The sequence below is a fragment of the Macrotis lagotis genome, chromosome 4 (genome assembly GCF_037893015.1).
Source record: "Macrotis lagotis isolate mMagLag1 chromosome 4, bilby.v1.9.chrom.fasta, whole genome shotgun sequence".
NCBI classification, from domain to species: Eukaryota; Metazoa; Chordata; class Mammalia; order Peramelemorphia; family Peramelidae; genus Macrotis; species Macrotis lagotis.
This window is the reverse complement of record NC_133661.1, coordinates 50,372,886-50,392,210: the sequence shown is the minus strand read 5'-3', so window position 1 is coordinate 50,392,210 and position 19,325 is coordinate 50,372,886. Positions and strand designations below refer to the sequence as shown.

Sequence of the window (19,325 nt, the reverse complement as noted above, 5' to 3'; positions counted from 1 at the left end):
GGGAGCTGGCCGAGGGGGAGCTGGCCGAGCCGCCTCCCGGGCGCCCTCTAGGGGCAGCCGCGGCCCGGGGTGGGGGCGGGGCGGGGGATGGCAGCGACAGGAACGGAGCCGCTCCGCAGGTGTCCGCCCAGAACCTAGGCAAGCTCTCAGGACCCCCAGGCCCCGGCCGGTCCGACTGCTTTACCCAAGCGGCCCCTGAGCGGACGAGGGAAGACGGGCAGCAAGTGTTAAGTTCGTGCTATTGGCCTGGCCCTGGTGAAGGGGCTTGCCCAGGCTCCCACGGAAAGGATGGGTTGGGGTTTCTTTGGCTCTGAACCATGCTGTCGAGAATTAAAAGTTTGGGGGGGGAGGGGTCCTATCGCTTCAGTCCTTGGATTTTATACTTGGAGAAACTGAGAAGGTGGGTGACTTCTTGACCAAGAACACTGAAGGCTTGACCAGGCCCACTCACTATAAGCAGCCTTTAGGACTTCCATCTATGGCCTCTCACTCCAAATCTGTTCTCCTTTGATGTAATATTTATTAGGGCATAGATTTAGTACTGGACAACTAATGGATCAATTGATTTTAAGTAGCTTGCCCCGTGGGAGACTTGGGCCTTTTTAAGCTAAGGTCTTAAACAGGTCTCAAATGGCTCCAGAGGAGAGAGTGAGGCTGGTGACTTTGAATGGTGTTGTCTCGTAAATTCAATTCACTTATATGTCATAACAGCATCTTCCTGATGTCATGGTCCTCTTCCAGAATGAAGGGCAAACAACAGGACACTTGCCCAAGGTAATAAGTGTGTTAGGATCTGAACCCAAAGCTTCTGACTCCAAGGCTGAGGCCTCACTTTAGCAGGATGTACTAAAATTCCATACATTTAAGAAGTCATTCAATCCAAACTTCTCACTTTATAGATAAGACAAAAAAGAGACCTTGATTGACTTTGTGTCATGACCAAAGTGACTCTCAATCTAAATCCAAGCTTCTAACTCAAGTCAATTGCCAAGCACTATTGCTCATCTCTTACATGCCAGGCTAAGTCTGGGGGATGCAAAAAAAAAGGCAAAAGACCATCCCAGTACTCAAGGAGCTCACAGTCAAATGGAGAAGACAACATAAAAAGTTATGTATCAAATCTATAGTCAGGATAAATAAATCAACAGGGGAAGGCAAGGAAAGTGAGACTTCAAAGAAGTCAGGAAAACTGGAAAACACAGAAGAGGAGGACTAGTGAAAATGCCCATAGCCCAGAGAGGAAGTGAGGACTTTGTAGGCCAGTGTCACTGGATCACAAAGTATATGGAGTAGAGTAGGTATAAAGAATATTGGAGAAGTAGGAAGGGGCAAACTATGAAGGGCTTTAAATGCTAAATAGAGGATTTTTATATTTGATCCTGGAGGTGGTAGGGAGCCACTGGAGTTGATTGAATAAGGGGATGGGAGTGACATGGTTGGAGCTGCCCTTGAGGAACAAAGAACCTAGACCTGGAAGAGGTCTGGGAAGTCATCTGTTCTAAACCCCATCATTTGACAGCTAGGGAAACTGTCACAATGGTATCAAGGTCACAATGTAACAAGCAACAGGGGCATGATTTGAACTCAACCTGATTTACATGAACTTTCCATGTGTTATGTTAAATAATAGTGATAATGAAATCTTTGACAAGATGCCTATTTCTCCCAGAAATTAGTAGGCACTTAAAAAAGGTTTGCTTACCAATTGATTATCTGTTTATCTTCATGTTATTTTCTTTCTGTGCAAACTAAACTCATGAGTGGCAGGAGTCTTCTAAATGTTAAGCTGAGGTTTTTTTGTTTTTTTACCTTTCCATCCTAAGCCACCTCACACAGACCCTGAATCAATGTTTGTTGAATTGATTTATTAGGGCTCTGGAAAATCTTGCCATTTCAAATCATCATTCTAGGGAACATTTAGTTTGGTCCAGTGTTGACCTATCAATCAACAAGCCTTTATGAACTCTCATTTGTTTGCCCAGAGCTAGGTGAGAGACACAGAAGTAAAAGAAGCAAACATCTCTCTCTTTCCTCAGGGAGCCCTCAGTCTCATTAGGTAAATGAGGTACATGAAGTTATACAAGTCACCATGAGGAAGTTGGGGCTGCAGTTGAATTTCAGAAAAGGAGAACAAGATGGTGGAAAGAAACTTTATAGAATAGTGGAACTGCTCAGGACTCTGGAGCATGAGGATGATTATAGAGACACAGGGCCAGATCTTGGCTCTGCTGCTTCTTTAAAAAAAGGGGGGGGGGGGCTTTAGACAAGTCAGCTATTTAATTTTTCAGATGCTTAATCTTCTGTAAAAGGAAAGGTTAAACTAAATCTGAGGACCAAAATGTTCTCATAGGACCCTTCCATCTGAAACGCTCTGTGGGATGGGGAGAATACAATGTTCTTGGTCAGGACACTGTGAGCGAAAACTAGGAGGGAGTATTCTAGGGAGGTCTGGCCTCCAGTTCCTCAATGTCAGATACAGATTGGGGGTTGGTTAGATAGGAAGATGGAAACATTAAGGTGGGCACAGACTGTAGAAGATCTTGGAGAACCTCCAACACAGAAGTTTCAGTTTAGAGCAATAAGACACACAGGGAGTCCTTAATGGTTACATTGTTTTGTATTTTCATCGTCAGCAAAATTCAACAGATCTGCTTCAGCCCAAAGGGGCATCCAGGTGGTAGAAGTCCTATGGAATCTTCCAAATCTATCCCTTCCTTAACACTCCTAGCAACTTCACAGTATTCATCACCTGCCTGAAGTGCGTCACTCCCTCCCTCTCCTCTCACCCAACTCGAATACAATTCTTTTTTAGGTAGTCAGATTTAATGCCTTGCTCAAGGGCACACAGCTGGCAGATGTCTGAGGTCCAATTTGAACTAAAGTCCTCCTGTTTCCAAGGTTCTATGAACTCTGCCACCTAGCAGCTCCTAAATGCATTCTTTATATAACTAGCTGATTAAAGTGCCTTAAGTACAGATCTGTTCACGTCATTCCTCACCCAAATACCCTCCCCATTGCCTGAATCTGTTGAAGGGCCTCCACAATTCACTTTTTCTGCTTCAGCTTAAGAGGCAGTGTGGTCTGGTGAGAGAATGTTGGATTTGAAGGGGAAAAGTCAAATTGCAGTTCTGCCACTCAGAAGTAAGACCTTAGAAAAATCATTTAATCGCTCTGGGCCTCAGTTTCCCCATCTGTCAAATGATAGTATTGGACAAGATGCCCTCTAAGTCTCCCAGATCTACATTTTTAACGTTATTTTGGGGACTTTGAACAAATAGCTTAAGCTCTCAAGGTTTTGTTGTTGCTGTTCAGTTGTTTTTCAGTCATGTCTGACTCTTCATGACCCCTTTGGGGCTTTTCTTGGGAAAGACACTGAATCGGTTTGCCATTTCCTTCTCTCATTTATTTTACAGATGAGGAAACAAAGACATACAGGATCAAGTGACATGCCCAAAGTCACTCAGATAGTAAATGTTTTAGAGCAGATTTGAACTCACAAAGATGAGTCTTCTTGACTTCAGGCTTGGCACTCTATCTACTCTACTAAGTTGCCCCCTCAAGTTTTAGTTTCTCCATTTAGTTTCCTCAAGGGGTAGCTAGATGGAGCAGTGGGTAGAGAACTGGTCCTGAAGTCAGGAAAATCTGGGTTCAAATTTGGCTTCAGACATTTACTAGCTGGGTGACTTTGGGCAAGGCACTTAACTCTAATTGCCTTGCACCCGAGGGCTTCTCCAATCATCCTAATCATAACTGGCCACTGGGGTAAAAGTCTGGTTGGTGACTTAGCACAAAACCCTGCTTACTCAAATCCAATTCATGTGCTTATCATGGCATCACCTCTTTGATGTCATGGTTTCCTTTGAGAATGAAGGACAAGGGACAGTTAGGTAGTGCAGTGGATAGAGCACCAGCTCTAGAGTCAGAAGGATCTGAGTTCAAAGGCACTAAATAATTACTTAGCTGTGTGACCTTGGGCAAGTTACTTAAGTCCATTATTTTGCCAAAAAAAAGATAATAAAGGACAAATATCTTCATCAGTTTCTCCATTTATAAAATGAGGGTGTTGAATCAGATACCCTACAAAATTCCTTCTAACTCCAAGTTTATATATAATCTTAAATTACTTCTGATTGCCTATATAGACACTATGGTGCTGCTGCTTCCAAACCTGAGCTGGTGCATGTCTGGTCCCTATCATTGAAATATTCACCATTTTCCCTCTAATCCCCATTTCCATGTGTTGAAATCCTATCTTTTCTTCAAGATTATCTTAAATATGAAGATTTGGTTCAGAAAGATTTCCTCAGTCCCCCAGTCAATAATGATTTCAACCTTAGTGTAATCTAGGAAAAGCAGTCAGTTTGCAACTTTCTTACATAGTTAATGTTTTGTATTCTTGCTACTCATCCTTCCAGACCTTACAAACAGATCTGTGAAGACAGTGTCTCTCTTCTCTAACCATTGGATCTTCCTCATTTCCTCACAGCATCAAATTATTCACAAAGAATCTAACAAATATTTGAATTAAAGTTGAAAGAGTTCATGATGGCAAGTGGAGACAATCAGTAAACCTTTCTCTACCACCTTGCACTGCCTCCTTTGACAGCTTGAAGCTACTTCCTCTATAAGGACTACTTGGAAAATCAAGATGGTGTCCACTATGAATGCCTTCAAGAAAGAGAAGGCCACCAATTGATGTACTCAGGAATGATCACAAAAATCATTTGCTCCTATCCGAGTTACCTATCTTTTTTGATTGTTCAATCATTGAGTGACTCAGTGACACCATTTTGGTTTTTTTGTGCAGGGCAAGGAATGGGCTGAATGAGCTCCATCCTTCTCTCCTGAGCTATCATCCCATCAGCAGCAGTTATCTTTTTAATTCAATTTTTTTTCAATTAACAAGCATTTCTTGTATCTCTCCTACCTCTCCACCTACTGAAAAAAATTTCCTGTCCTGCATCTTGAGTTGATCATCATTCTGGCAAGGAGTGGACAGCATTCTTCATCATTCATCCTTGGGAATCATGATTGATCATTGTGTTGGTGAGAGTTCTCAAGTCTTTCAAAAATTTTTTTTTATCAATTCAATGTCACTATATATATTTTTTTCTCCTAGTTCTTTATTATGAGAATTAGAAGGTATGTGTACAGTGTTGTACAAATGACACTGGAGGGTATTCAGAAGAGTTGGTTTCTAGTGGAGGAATCTTGGACAATCCCTAATTCCAATCAAATTCAACAAACATTCATTAAGTCTACACCTTGTAAGGTGTAGACACTACAAAGGAAAGCAGTCTCTAACCAGAGGAACTTAACATTCTACTCTGAAGAAACATAACATATAAAGATGATTATCTGAGGAAAGGAGAAAAACTGATGATCCTTCATTCTCAAAGATGACCGTGACATTAGGGAGATGATGGCTTGGGTGCACATGAATTGGATTGGAATGGGGGTGCTGTGTTAAGTCATCAGTCTCACTTTCTTCTCCAGAGCCATCTGGGTTCAGTGGCCAAATATGAATCAGGACAACTGGAGATGGTCCTGGATTCCAGGCAATCAGGGTTAAATGACTTATCCAAGATCACTGGATAGAAAGTCTCAAGTGTCTGAGATTGGATTTGAACTCCCATCCTCCTGACTCTAAGGCCAGGGCTCTATCCAAAACACCACCTAGAAATATGAAAAATCAGGAAAGGCTTAGGAATAAAGATACAGGGGCAGCTAGGTGGTGCAGTGGATAGAGCACTGGCCCTGGAGTCAGGAGTACTTGAGTTCAAATCTGGCCTCAGACACTTAATAATGACCTAGCTGGGTGGCCTTGGGCAAGTCACTTAACCCCATTGCCTTGCAAAAAAAACCTTAAAAAAAGGAATATAGATACAAAGAAAAGCAGCCTTTGACCTGAGGGACTTAACATTCTACTCTAGAGAAAGACAAAATATAACAAGAGGTAAAGGAGAGGTGATTGATTATCTGTGGAGAAGAGAAAAACCTAGGTGAAAGACCTAGAAAGACTGTTAGCAGGTGCTCCATGAGCTAAGGGTTTCAAGGAAGCTAGAGATTCTTTTCTCTCTCTCTCTCTCTTTCTAATGCTTTAAAAAATTGTTCCTTTTAAAATTAATTCTTTCAATTAGTTAATATTAATTCTTTTAAATTGATTTGAATTTGGGGCAGCTAGGTGGTACAGTGGATGGAGCACTGGAGGACCTGAGTTAAAATCCAGCCTCAGATGTTTAATAATTGCCTAGCTGTGTGACCTTGAACAAATCACTTAACCCCACTGCCTTGCAAAAACCTAAATAAATAAATTGATTTTAATTAAAACAATTTAAATTCTTATTTTTAAGTTTTATTGACATACCCCTTTTATTCCACTGAGCCTTCTTTTGTACCAAAGTAAAAAATCGGCAAATCAGCTGACCTAATAGCAGCCATATCAGACAGCAGATGCTACACCCACAACCCCTTCTCCCACCTATCTAACTAATGTGGATAGATACATTTCCTCATCTCTATTCCTGGAGCCAAGGCTGATCAGAGTTACAGTGTTACACTTTATCTGTATTCTTTTCATTTTCATCCTTGTCATCACTGAGCATACTATTTGCCTAATTTTATTCACAGAACTCTGTGAATCTGAAATATTCATACAACTCTTTCCATGATTCTTGAATTCAAAGATATTCCATTAAATTAACTGATCATGATTTATTTAGCCACACCCTGACAATGTTTTCTAACATTTTGCAGTTTTTTGCTTTCAGAGAAGTGTTGTAATGATGTTTATGGTAACTATCTATCTTTGACAAAAAAAAAAAAAAGGCTTGCATCCAGCAATGGGAACACTGAATCAAAAATCTATGGGTTCTTAGAGATAACCTGCTTCACCTAAATAATACCAGGATTCTAGGCCAGGCCATGATTCATATCACAGTCAGGTGTCTGACACAGCCATCTCACCATCCACCTTGCCACATCTCCACAGTGCTTATGGATAGGACCTACCAAAGCAAAATGGCCCAAGGCCCAAGGAACTTGATTCACTAAACCTGGAGTTCCATTCACTGGGTAAAATTGTGTTGATTGGTGGGTGAGCTCCCATTCACTCATCTTTTAGACCATTGTCACCAGCTGGTCCCAGACGGTGGAGCATGCTTCACATCACATTCTCTATGTGCTCTGGACACGTGGCTATCAATCAATCCATTGCTCCCAGCCACTGCTCCCTTCAGGGCCTCCATTCCCTTTTCACTTCTTGCCATGCTGCCATTACTCCTAAAAAAGACATGTCAACTGACTGCTATATGGATCACATCAGCTTCCTGGGGTGGCTCCCAGATACTTCTTTCCCTGACTACTGCTCCCACTGAATTATTGTTATACTACTCATTAGAATCTAAACTCTTTGAGGGCAGAGACTATTTCACTTTTTATTTTTATCTCCAGACTTAGCATAACGTCTGACACACTGTGATGAGAGAGTATCCTACAGGTAAAGGAGACAGCTTAGGCAAAGATATATACATTCAAGTCACACAGCAAGTATGTCAATTTAGTTAAGATGTAGAATGTGCAAAGGGGAGCACATCTCAGAAGGTAGGCTGAAGCCAGATTGTGAAAAGTTTTAAATGGTTGAGGAGTTTTATCCTTGAGGTAACAGGGAACCATTGAAGGATTTTGAGCAGGGGAGCAACATAGTCAAATTTGTAAGAAAGACTGTGATATTTGTATGGAGAATGGATTAGAGACGGGGAGAGAATAGAATCTGAAGGTCCAATAAGGGACTATTGTAGCAGACCAGGTATATGAGGGCCCAAATTCAATTCAATTCAATTCAATAAACATTAATTAAGGCTTATGAGGGGCAACTAGATGGCACAGTGGATAGAGCACCAGTCTTAGTACCAAGAAGATCCACCTTCTTGAATTCAAAATCTAACATACAAAGTAGACAAGTCATGTAACCCTATTTACCTTAGTTTCCTCATCTTTAAAAATGAGCTGGAAAGGGAAATGGTAAACCACACTAGTATCTTTGCCAAGAAAACCCCAAATAGGGTCAGATACAACTGAAAAATGTGATGAACCAGGGTGGTGGCTTGTGTGAATGGACAGAAGGAGATGAATGGAAAAGGTATTGTGGAAGTAGCTTATTTTAAATCTCATTTTCTTCCTCTGTGAACTGAGAAAGTTGGTCTGAATTGTCGTTAAGGTTTCTTCCGGTTCTGATCTTCTAGAGGTCTGCACAGTGTTTAGAACACTGGGGCTGCAGTCAGGAAGACCTGAATTCAAATTTGTGTGACTCACCAGCAGTATTGACCCTGGCTAAGTTAATTAAAATCTCTGTTCTCAGTTTCTCCATCTATAAAAATGGGGATAATAATAACCCCTACTTCTCAAGATTGTTGTGAAGATAAAATGAGTTAATATGTACAAAGTGCTCTGCAAATCTTAAAATGCCAGCTATCATTTATATTAATTCTTGTAAATACCATTACATTTATATATAATATATTAATCTATTTGCAAATCTCCTAGGAATATATTTTCATATTATGGCCAGGCACATGGGAAAAATGGGTATCATGGTGAAGAAGGTAACTTATTCCTCTTGCTCCTCTTCCTCTCTACCTCCACAATACCTTTTCCATTCATTTCCTTCTGTCCACTCACACAAACCACCACCCTGGTTCATCACATTTTTCAGTTGTGTCTGACTCCATTTGGGGTTATCTTGGCAAAGATACTGGTGTGGTTTGCCATTTCCTTCTCCAGCTCATTTTACAGATGAGGAAACTAAGGTAAATAGGGTTAAGTGATTTACCCACTTTGTATGTCAGATTTGAATTCAGGAAGATGGATCTTGTTGATTCTAGGGCTACTGCCAGGAATCCCTCTGAAACAAACACCTGCTCCTTCCACTCTCCACAGGAACAGTCCCCCATGAAAAAGTCAATGGTTGCCCTTGGGGCAAATTTGTCCTTTATTCTGGTATGTAGCAGTCTCTGTGCTATCTGCAGATCAAAAGGACATCTCAACCAAAAATAGAGATGGAAAACAGGTACCCCTCCTTCTCACCCAGCCTTCCATGAAAAACTCTAGGGAGGTACAATCTCACAGATATGTTCATTTTCTTTGTCATCTAGGTAGTGCAGGGGCTAAAACATCAGCCCTGGAGTCGGGAGGACTTGAGTTCAAATCAGACCTCAGTCACTTGACTCTTACTAGCTTTGTGACTTTGGGCAAGTCACTTGCTAAGCATCCAGGGTCATCTCCAGTTGTTCTGATTCACATCTAGCCACTGGATCCAGATGGCTCTGGAGGAGAAAATGAGATTGGTGACTTAGCACAGCCCCTCTCACTCAAATTCAGTTCATATGCTTGACAGGGCATCACCTGCCTGATGTTAGGATCTTCTTCAAGAAAGGACAACCATTATCATCAGACTTAAACTCCCAGTACCTGGAATATTTACATCCTCCTCTCCCCCAACCCCTATACAATGGGTGAATTTCTACTCATCCTTAAAAGTTCAATTTCCATCCCACTATGTCCTACTGAAAGCCCCCCCCAATAACCTTGGCTTGATAAGGCTTCACATAAAACTTTAGTCCTTTTTTATGTTATCATGTACTATCTTGTGCTATCTTTAAGCACAATATTTGCTTAATAATAATAGTAATGCACTATTTTATTTGTAGTGCTTTCAAGATTATAGAACACTTACATAAAGTAACTCATTTGATCATTACAATAACCCTTTAAATACTTACTAGAAGTATTATTAATAACAATTTTCCTGATAAAGAAGTTGAGACTTATTTCACCCCAATGACAGGTGTCAGAAGTAAATTTTTGAACTTATGTCTCTCCTCGATCCATATTCTTTCATCATACCATATACTGCCTCTGATTCACTAATTTACTAAGCTACTAATCAGAAAAGGAATCATTTCTAATTATTTCAACTAACTTTGTTACTACTATATACTTCATAATGTCTTAACTAGGCTATCTCCAATTTTCTCTCCCACCCCACCCCACATTGGCTACCCACGCCTAGTGTTGAATAAATATTTGTTGACTTGAATAGAACTTTCCCCACTCTGCTAACTTTTGGTCATTTTTCTCCTTTTTGTTTTTATGGATTGCATCATTGGGTGGAGGGAGAAACAGCAGAGGAATGTGCTTAGGGAGGAGAAGCAAAGTGGGAGGGAGAGTGGTTAAGACAAGAGGCAAGGGTGTATGTGAGCCAAGTAATATGCTAAGTTTTAGAGATGTCTTTAGAAATATAGTATACAATATTGGATTTGTGATCTCATCAATGTTGGTTCTTCTTCCAATGGGGCAGATTGCCACTCAACCATAAATTGTCTGTGACTCAAGTTTTTTCATCTTTAAAATGAGGATGAAGGAGAATAGAGGTATCCTAAGCTTAGAAAAGATATGAAATTGGAGTGACTAGATGTTGCAGTAGATAGAGCACCAGCCCTGGAGACAGGAGGATCTGAGTTCAACTCTGGCCTCAGACACTTAATACTTACTTAGCTGTGTGACTTTGGGCAAGCCACTTAACTCCATTGCCTTGAAAAAACAAACCAAAGAGAGAGAGAGAGAGAGAGAGAGATATCATGAAATTTATAGTCTTGTAATTATAAGGTTGGAAGAAGCTTGATGGCTCAGTGGCCAAAGGGTTGAATCTGGAGTCAGAAATATCCAAGTTCAAATCTAGCCTTAAACACTTACAAGCTGTGTGACCCTGGACAAGACTCTTAACCTCTGTTCACCTTAATCCAGTGGAGGAGGAAATGGCAAACCACTCTATTATCTTTGCCAAGAAAACTCCATGAACAACCTTGGCGTGCAATGGTCCACAGGGTCATGAAGAGTCAGACACTGAACAACAACAGTAACAATTCAACTAATTAAAATGATTCACTCAGTATCTGTCCTGAAGGCTTTCCCCAGATGAATGATTCTCAGTGTCCTGTGGACCCTTGAGGGTTCTTGAAACCATTTCAGAGGTCCCCAAGGTCAAAATTATTTTTATACTAAAACTCAGAAGTTTTTGTTTCCTTTTTTAAAGACTTTATATTATGCTTTATTGAATATCATCTCATTTTTTCACTTAATATTTTTTCTAATTACACATAGTTTTCAACATTCATTTCTGTAAGATTTTGAGTTCTAAATTTTTCTCCCTTCCTCTGTTCCCTTCCCCCTGCCCAAGAGATCAAGCAGTCTGATGTAGAATTATGTTAAATGTTTCCATATTAGTCATTTTGTGAAAAAAAGAATCAGAACAAAAAAAGTAAAACTAGTATGCTATCTGTATTCAGACTCCATAGTTCTTTCTCTGGATGTGGACAGCATTTTTCATTATGTGGAAATTGTCTCGGATCACTATACTGCTGGAAAGTATCAAGTTGATCATTTCACATTGTTGTCACTACAGTATACAATGTTCTGGTTCTGTTCACTTCACTCAGTTCAAGTCTTTCCAGGTTTTTCTGAAATCTGCCCACTCATTGGAACAATAGTATTCCATTACTTATGTATACCAAACTTGTTCAGTCATTCCCCAATTGGTCAACCCCACAATTTCCAATTCTTTGCCACCACAAAAAGGGCTGCTATATTTTTGTATATGTGGGCCCTTTCCCCTTTTTATAATCTCTTTGAGATACAGACCTAGTAATGGTATTACTGGATCAAAGGTTTTGCATAGTTTTATAGCTCTTTGGGCATAGTTCCAATTTGCTCCCCCAGAAGGGTTGGATTAATTCACAACTCCACCAGCAATGCAACTGCCATTCTAATTTTCCCATATCTTCTCCAACATTAATCATTTTCCTTTTCTGTCCTATCAACCAATCTGAAAGATGTGAGGTGCTGACCTGAGTAGTTTTAATATACATTTTTTCTAATCAATAGTGATTTAAAGCATTTTTCCACATGACTATAGATGGCTTTAATTTCATCTGAAAACTGCCTATTCATATCATTTGACTACTTATCAATTGGGAATGACTAATGAATATCATCTTATTGTTATTAAAATCATATTCTACAATGTTCTACACTGTCAGGATTTTTTTAATTTCATCATCCATTGGGACATCAGCTAATGTTCACAAGTTTGTCACCTACAAGTTTCATAATCACAACATCTGATTATTTGTCATTCAAATTACTTATGTAATGATGATGACAATGATGATAGTGATGGTGATTTAAAGAGTCTAGAGTCAAGCACAAATATTTGGGATACTTTTCTCAAGATCAAATGCATTCTAAACTAACAATTACTTCTCTTGGAGCTCAAGGGTTTAAAAGGTTCTGGTTGCTCCTATATAGTATGGGAAGAAACTTCTAAAACAGACAACTAGGAAATATTTTCCAGAGTTTTTGACCACTTTGCTATAGCATCAAAACCAAGGGAGTTTTCAGCAAGACAAAAGACATTTATAATGCCCTAGATATCCATATTTCTGTTGAGGGTATCTACCAATTACCCAGGTTCCTGACCTTGGATCTTACTCTTCTCTTTGTCTCACTTTCCATTTCCAACAAAATTTCAAGTTTTGTTGAGTTTATTTCCACAACAGATAGGGTCTTAGCTCATATATCTCTCTCCCCTAATCCTTAACATCTTAAACAAGGAAGAAAGTTAATAAATTTTGGCAGAATTAAATTTTCTAAAGTCCAAATGCAAAGAGAATGTTGATGTGTAAAGGGGAATTATTTTATCCCAATTGCAAAAGAAAGGTAAAGACAATCAAGTCTTTAATAGTTATGTTTAATAAGTGTCCAATAGTACAAAAGAAGCAGTTTAAATGACTAAAGCAATCTATCATTTGACAAACCCAAAGACATTAGCTTCTGGGATAAGAACTCTTACTATTTGACAAAACAGAAAATAGTATAGCAAAAATTAGGCATAGACCCACATCTCACATACTATACCAAAATAATGTCAAAATGGGTATAGCATTTAAGGCATAAAGGGCAACATCATGGATCAATAAAAGATCAAGAAGTACTTTGTGGAGGGGGCAGTTAGGTGGTACAGTGGACAAAGCACTGGTCCTGGAGTCAGGAGGACCTGAGTTCAAATCCCACCTCAGACACTTAATAATTACCTAGCTGTGTGGCCTTTGGGCAAGTCACTTAATCCCACTGCCTTGCAAAAACAAAGAAAAAAGAAATACTTTGTTGGATCTATGAAAAGGGGAGAAATTTGTGATTAAACTAGAAAGAGAACACATTATAAGTTACAAAAAAGGATGATTTTGACTATATTAAATTAAAAAGGTTTTCACTAATAAAACCAATGCTGTCAAGATCAGAAAGAAAACAGAAGACTGAGAAACAATTTTCACAGGGGTGGCTAGGTGGCACAGTGGATAAAGCACCAGCCCTGGAGTCAGGAGTACCTGGGTACAAATCTGGTCTTGGACACTTAATAATTACCTAGCTGTATGGCCTTGGGCAAGCCACTTAACCCCATTTGCCTTGCAAAAAAAAAAAAAAAAAACCTAAAAAAAAAAAGAAAATAGAAAAAAGAAACAATTTTTACAGCTAAGGGTTCTGATAAAGGTCTCATTTCTAAAATGGAGAATTGATTCAAATTTAAAAGATTACAGGTTATTCCCCAATTGATAAATGGTCAAAGGATAAGAAACAACTTTCAAATGAAGAAACTAAAGCTATAAATAATCAAATGAAAAAATACTACAAATCATTACTGATGAAAGAAATGCAAATTAAAACAACTATGAGGTAGTACCTCATACCTATCAGGTTGGCTAAAAATGACAAAAAAAGTCAAATGATCAAAGTTGGAGAGGTTGTGGGAGGATTGGGACATTAATGCACTGTTGGTAGAGTTGTGAATTGTTGGTAGAGTTGTGAACTAATTCAACCATTCTGGAGAGCAATATGAACTATGCCCAAAAAGCAATAAAACTGATCATAACCTTGACCCAGCAATACCAATACTAGGCCTATATCCAGAAGAAGTCATAAAAAAAAATGGGAAAGTCCCACATGTTCCAGAATATTTACAGCAACTCTTTTTGTAGTGGCAAAGAATTGGAAACTGAGGAGATGCCCATCAATTGGGGAATGGCTGAACAAATTATGATGTGTATAAATGTTATATGAATTTCTATTGTTATATAAGAAACCATGAATGCTCAGACTCTTAGAGAAGCATGGAAAAAATTACAGAAACTGATGCTGAGTGAAGGGAGCAGAACCAAGAGAGCATTGTATATATTAACAACAACTTTGTTGAGTTGATCAACTTTGATGAATACAGCTCCTCTCTCATTTCAGAGAGCTAGAACAATCCTGGGAGACCTCTTATAGTTATGGACCATCCACATTCAGATGAAGGAAAAAACAAAACCAGAACAATCCTTCAAAATCTGAACAAATACTATGTTCACTTTTTAAAAAATTTTCTATTCCATGATTTTCTTTCTTTTCCTTTAGACCTAATTCCTCATAGAGAAAATGACTAATATGTAAATATGTTAAACGCAAATATACATGTACAATGTTCACTGACTGTTCACCCCTGAGGGGAGGGGAGTGGGAAGGGAGAGTGGAAGGAAATTCTGTAACATATATATGCATGTGGATGATGTTGAGAAACTCATAACATGCAATTTGAAAAATAAAATATGAATTAGAAAAAATGTATCCAATGGTAACTAAGACAAGAAAAAAACAGTATATACACTATACCTTTCTACTCATGCTAAAATAATTTTGCCCAGGTAAGTTCCTAAGATATTTGTTTTAAAAGGTGCTGTCTAATGTAGAAATAAAGCAAAATATAAATCAAATTGATTTTATAAAAATTACAGACCTTATAACATTTATACTGTTCTCATTTCATTACTGTTCCAAATTCCCATCCTGGGTGTTTCCTATTTATATTGTTAGTGTCCAATATACCATTACAATATAAGAAGTTTTCATTTCTAATTATTGTATTTACAATGATTTAGTCCACAAAAGCAAATTTTTGTGGGGGATCCTCAATATTTTTAAAGATTGTCCAAAAGTTTGACAACTGGACACAAGGTCTTTGATCATTTCATAGACAGCAGTGCAGGAGGTGAGAGCATGGAGAGGGGTGATATTTATTTGGTCTCTATTTTTCCTACTTGGTCAGCTTCTTTTGATCCTATTCTACCATTGGCCAAGCAGTGTGACATCATGATTATACAGAGCTATACTGGAATAAGCAAGCCTGGGCTTCCTAGCAATGTGACTATGGGCACAGTATTTCATCTTGTCCAGCTTCAATGGTTCATTTGAAGAAGGGAGAGTGTAATCCTTACTTCAGCAGCGCATAATGAGATTCAAATGAGACAATGTAAATAAAGTGTTTTGCAAACATTAAAGTGATGGCTATATGCACAAAATAATTCATTGAATAGCAATAATAAAGTTCTTGTATCAATAAATAATAATTATTAATAAAATTTAAAAAATCACTTGCCCATGTGCTGGACACTGGAGATATAAAAACAAAATCAAAGAAACCCTGCCCTCAAGGGCCTTACACTCTGCCAGAGGAGACAAGCATAGATAGGGTATATACTTAACTAGATGTATAGAATATAGACAAGTAGATACAGGATAAAAGTAAACTACACAGTACTATAGAGATAGATACACAACTAGTCCCTGTAAACATTAAAGTGATGGCTACCCACACAAAATAATCCATCAAGAAGCATTAATAAAGCACTTGCATTAATAAATAATTGTTGATAATAAAGTTGACTTACCCATGTGCTGGAAACTGGAGATATAAAAACAGTCAAAGAACCCCTGCCCTCAAGGGGCTTACACTCTGCCAGAGAAGATAAAGAAGATGCAGAAATAGTTATTGCAATATATAGAATATTGAAAAGCATATATGTAGGTTAAAAACAAAATACATAATGTTATAGGGATAGAGATATATATACAACTTGTCCCTGCAAACATGAATACAAAATCATTCATCAAGAAGCATGAAAACTGGGGCGGCTAGGTGGCACAGTGGATAGAGCACTGGCCCTGGAGTCAGGAGTCCCTGAATTCAAATCGGGCCTCAGACACTTAATAATGACCAAGCTGTGTGGCCTTGGACAAGTCACTTAACCCCATTGCCTTGCAAAATTCTAAAAAAAAAAAAAAAAGAAGCATGAAAACTGCTTATTGTCTGATCTTGTTATCTCTTCTACTTTTATGTTTCTTCCTTAAGGATGTGATTTGTCTCTCATCACATTCAATTTGGATCAATGTATACCATGGAAACAACGTAAAGACTGATAGAATGCCTTCTGTGGGGGTGGTGGGAGAGAAGTAAGATTAGGAGAAAAATTGTAAAACTCAAAATAAAATCTTTTAAAAACTTAAAAAGGCAGGAATAAAGCACTTGCATTAATAAATAATAATTATTAATAAAACTTAAATAAATCAGTTGCCCGTGTGTGGGACAATGATGTAAAAACAAAATCCAACATGACACTCAATTTGGATCAATGTACCACGTGTAAACAAATTAAAGACTGATAGATTGCTTTCCGTGGGGGGTGGGAAGTAAAATGGGGGGGGAATTGAAAAACTCAAATAATATCTTTAATAAATTTTACCACAATAAAAAACAATCCAAGAGCCCCTGCCCTCAAGGGACTTAGACTCTCTGTATAGCTATCTAGATATACAGAAAACATAAGTCTATGCTGGACAGAAGTCCATAAAGACACGGTGCCTGATGGAGAGAGAGAGAGAGCTGCACCCGATGTCTGCGGCGTTCCAGCGCCTTCTCCTTCCCCCACCGGCCGGTCAGCGGCCCCCTGAGCTGGGCTCTGCATGCCCCGCCACCAGCTGCCCGGTACCTACACACATATGCACTGAGCGGGATATTCAACATGATATAGATATAGATATAGATATAGATATAGATATAGATATAGATATAGATATAGATATAGATATAGATATAGATATAGATATAGATATAGATATAGATATATAGATATAGATAGATATAGAGATAGAGATAGAGATAGAGATAGAGATAGAGATAGAGATAGAGATAGAGATAGATATAGATATAGAGATAGAGATAGAGATAGAGATATAGATATAGATATAGATGATATAGATATTAGATATAGATATAGATATAGATATAGATGATATAGATATTAGATATAGATATAGATATATAGATATAGATATAGATAGATATAGAGATATAGAGATAGAGATAGAGATAGAGATAGAGATAGAGATAGAGATAGAGAGATATAGATATAGGAGGCCCTGGAGTCCCTGAGTTCAAATCCAGTCTCAGACACTTAATAATTACCTGGCTGTGTGGCCGTGGGCAAGCCACTTAACCCCCTTGCCTTCAAAAACCTAAAAAAAAAAAGCAAAAACAAAAGAACCCTAAGGCCAAGACCTGGAATAACAGCCTGGGGGAGTAACAGCCTGAGGGGGAGGGGCCGCAAGAGTGCGGAGCGCAGGCGCGTTGAAGCAGCTGCAGCCGGCGCGGAGGCCCAGCGGGCGTGGCTTGCTCCGGCCAATGAGGGCCGGGGGCGTGCCCCGCGCTGCGCGCCGGCCAATGGCTGGGAGGGGGCGGCCGCGGGCCCGCCTCCTGGCCTGACTCGGAAGTGCTCGCCGCGCCAGACCGCTCCTGCGCCCGGTCCCTGAGCAGCTCCCTCGCCGCTCTCCGTTGTTGTTGCTGCCGCCGCCGCCGCCGCCGCCGCCATGGTGCGCAAGCTCAAGTTCCACGAGAAGAAGCTGCTGAAGAAGGTGGACTTCCTGAACTGGGAGGCCGTGGACCACAACCTGCAGGAGCTGCGCGTGCTGCGGCGCTACCACGTGCAGCGGCGCGAGGACTACGCGCGCTACAACCGGCTGAGCCGCGCCGTGCGCGACCTGGCGCGCCGCCTGCGCGACCTGCCCGAGCGCGACCCCTTCCGCGTGCGCGCCTCGGCCGCGCTGCTGGGCAAGCTGTACGCCATGGGGCTGGTGCCCACGCAGGCCTCGCTGCAGCTCTGCGACGCCGTCACGGCCTCCAGCTTCTGCCGCCGCCGCCTGCCCGTCGTGCTGGTGAAGCTGCGCATGGCCCAGCACCTGCGTGCCGCCGTGGCCTTCGTGGAGCAGGGCCACGTGCGCGTGGGCCCGCACGTGGTCACCGACCCGGCCTGCCTGGTGACGCGCGCCATGGAGGACTTCGTCACGTGGGTGGACTCGTCCAAGATCAAGCAGCACGTGCTCAACTACAGCAACGAGCGCGACGACTTTGACCTGGACCAGTAGGCCTGGAGGAGGAGATGATGATGATGATGATGATGAAGAAGGGGGGGCGGGAGGCCGCCGCGGCGCCTTCCCTTTATTGAATAAACGGGCCCGTGGCCCTTACACCTGAGTGACTCGTCCTTGAGTGGTTCCCGGGCAGGTGGGGTCCCCAGCTCGTCGCGGCCGAGACCCTCCTGGCAGTCCTTACTCCGTCCATGGCCTTGCTTTCCAGGAGCTGGGAGCCAGCATCCGGGAAAACATTCAATAGGGTTTTTGTCCTTTAAGATTTTTGCAAGGGAATGGGGCGAAGTGGCCTGCCCAGGGCCACAGCTAGGTGATTATTAAGTGTCTGAGGCCGGATTTGAACCCAGGTGGTGAGGTGCAGCTACCCACTGCCTCACCTAGCCGCCCCTAACATTCAGTAGTTTTAAACACACTTAAGGACTTTACTTAAATCAACTTAGTGGATCTTTCTTGATTTCTAAACTAAGGAGCCGAGAGAGGCCAGATTTCTTTGAGTTATTTTTGTGTTTGGAATCCCTTTTTGTTTTGTTTTTTTTAATGGGCCCCTGCTGTAGTCTTTAAACAAGTAGATGAGAGAAATACCAAACAGCTGTAGGAAATTTTGTAAGGATCAAACTAGGAGCCTGTTTCCTTTGGCTTCAAAATGTAGACCACCATCAATAGGGTTCTCTACAGGACTTGCCGACAGACAGGAAGGGGACAAGGAATATTTGATTTCCTTGAATCACACATTAGAATCAGGTTTGTCACAGCCACACATTAATATTTGCCTCAGATCCCTTAGCAATGTTGGTGATTTGCACCTGAAATTTTACATATTTTAACTTGAACTACAGGTCAGTAAAGTAAAATAGTCAAAAGCCTCGAGGAAAGTCCTCCCAGGATCTTGGATTCATAGCACCTGGTTTGGATCCTGGCTGTAACATTTATTTATCTTAGAGCTTCCAACTAATTTGAACTTTTTTCCTAAATAGAAA

At 40.4% G+C, this 19,325-nt stretch overlaps 1 protein-coding gene across 1 annotated transcript; it reads left to right on the top strand.

Moving 5' to 3' along the window:
• The first annotated feature begins 17,672 nt into the window (after window positions 1-17,672).
• IMP3 (IMP U3 small nucleolar ribonucleoprotein 3) lies at window positions 17,673-18,454 on the top strand. Its single transcript, XM_074232761.1, has one exon. The coding sequence runs from the start codon at window positions 17,791-17,793 to the stop codon at window positions 18,343-18,345; it is 555 nt and encodes a 184-aa protein (XP_074088862.1). The 5' UTR covers window positions 17,673-17,790; the 3' UTR covers window positions 18,346-18,454.
• Window positions 18,455-19,325: the final 871 nt, after the last annotated feature.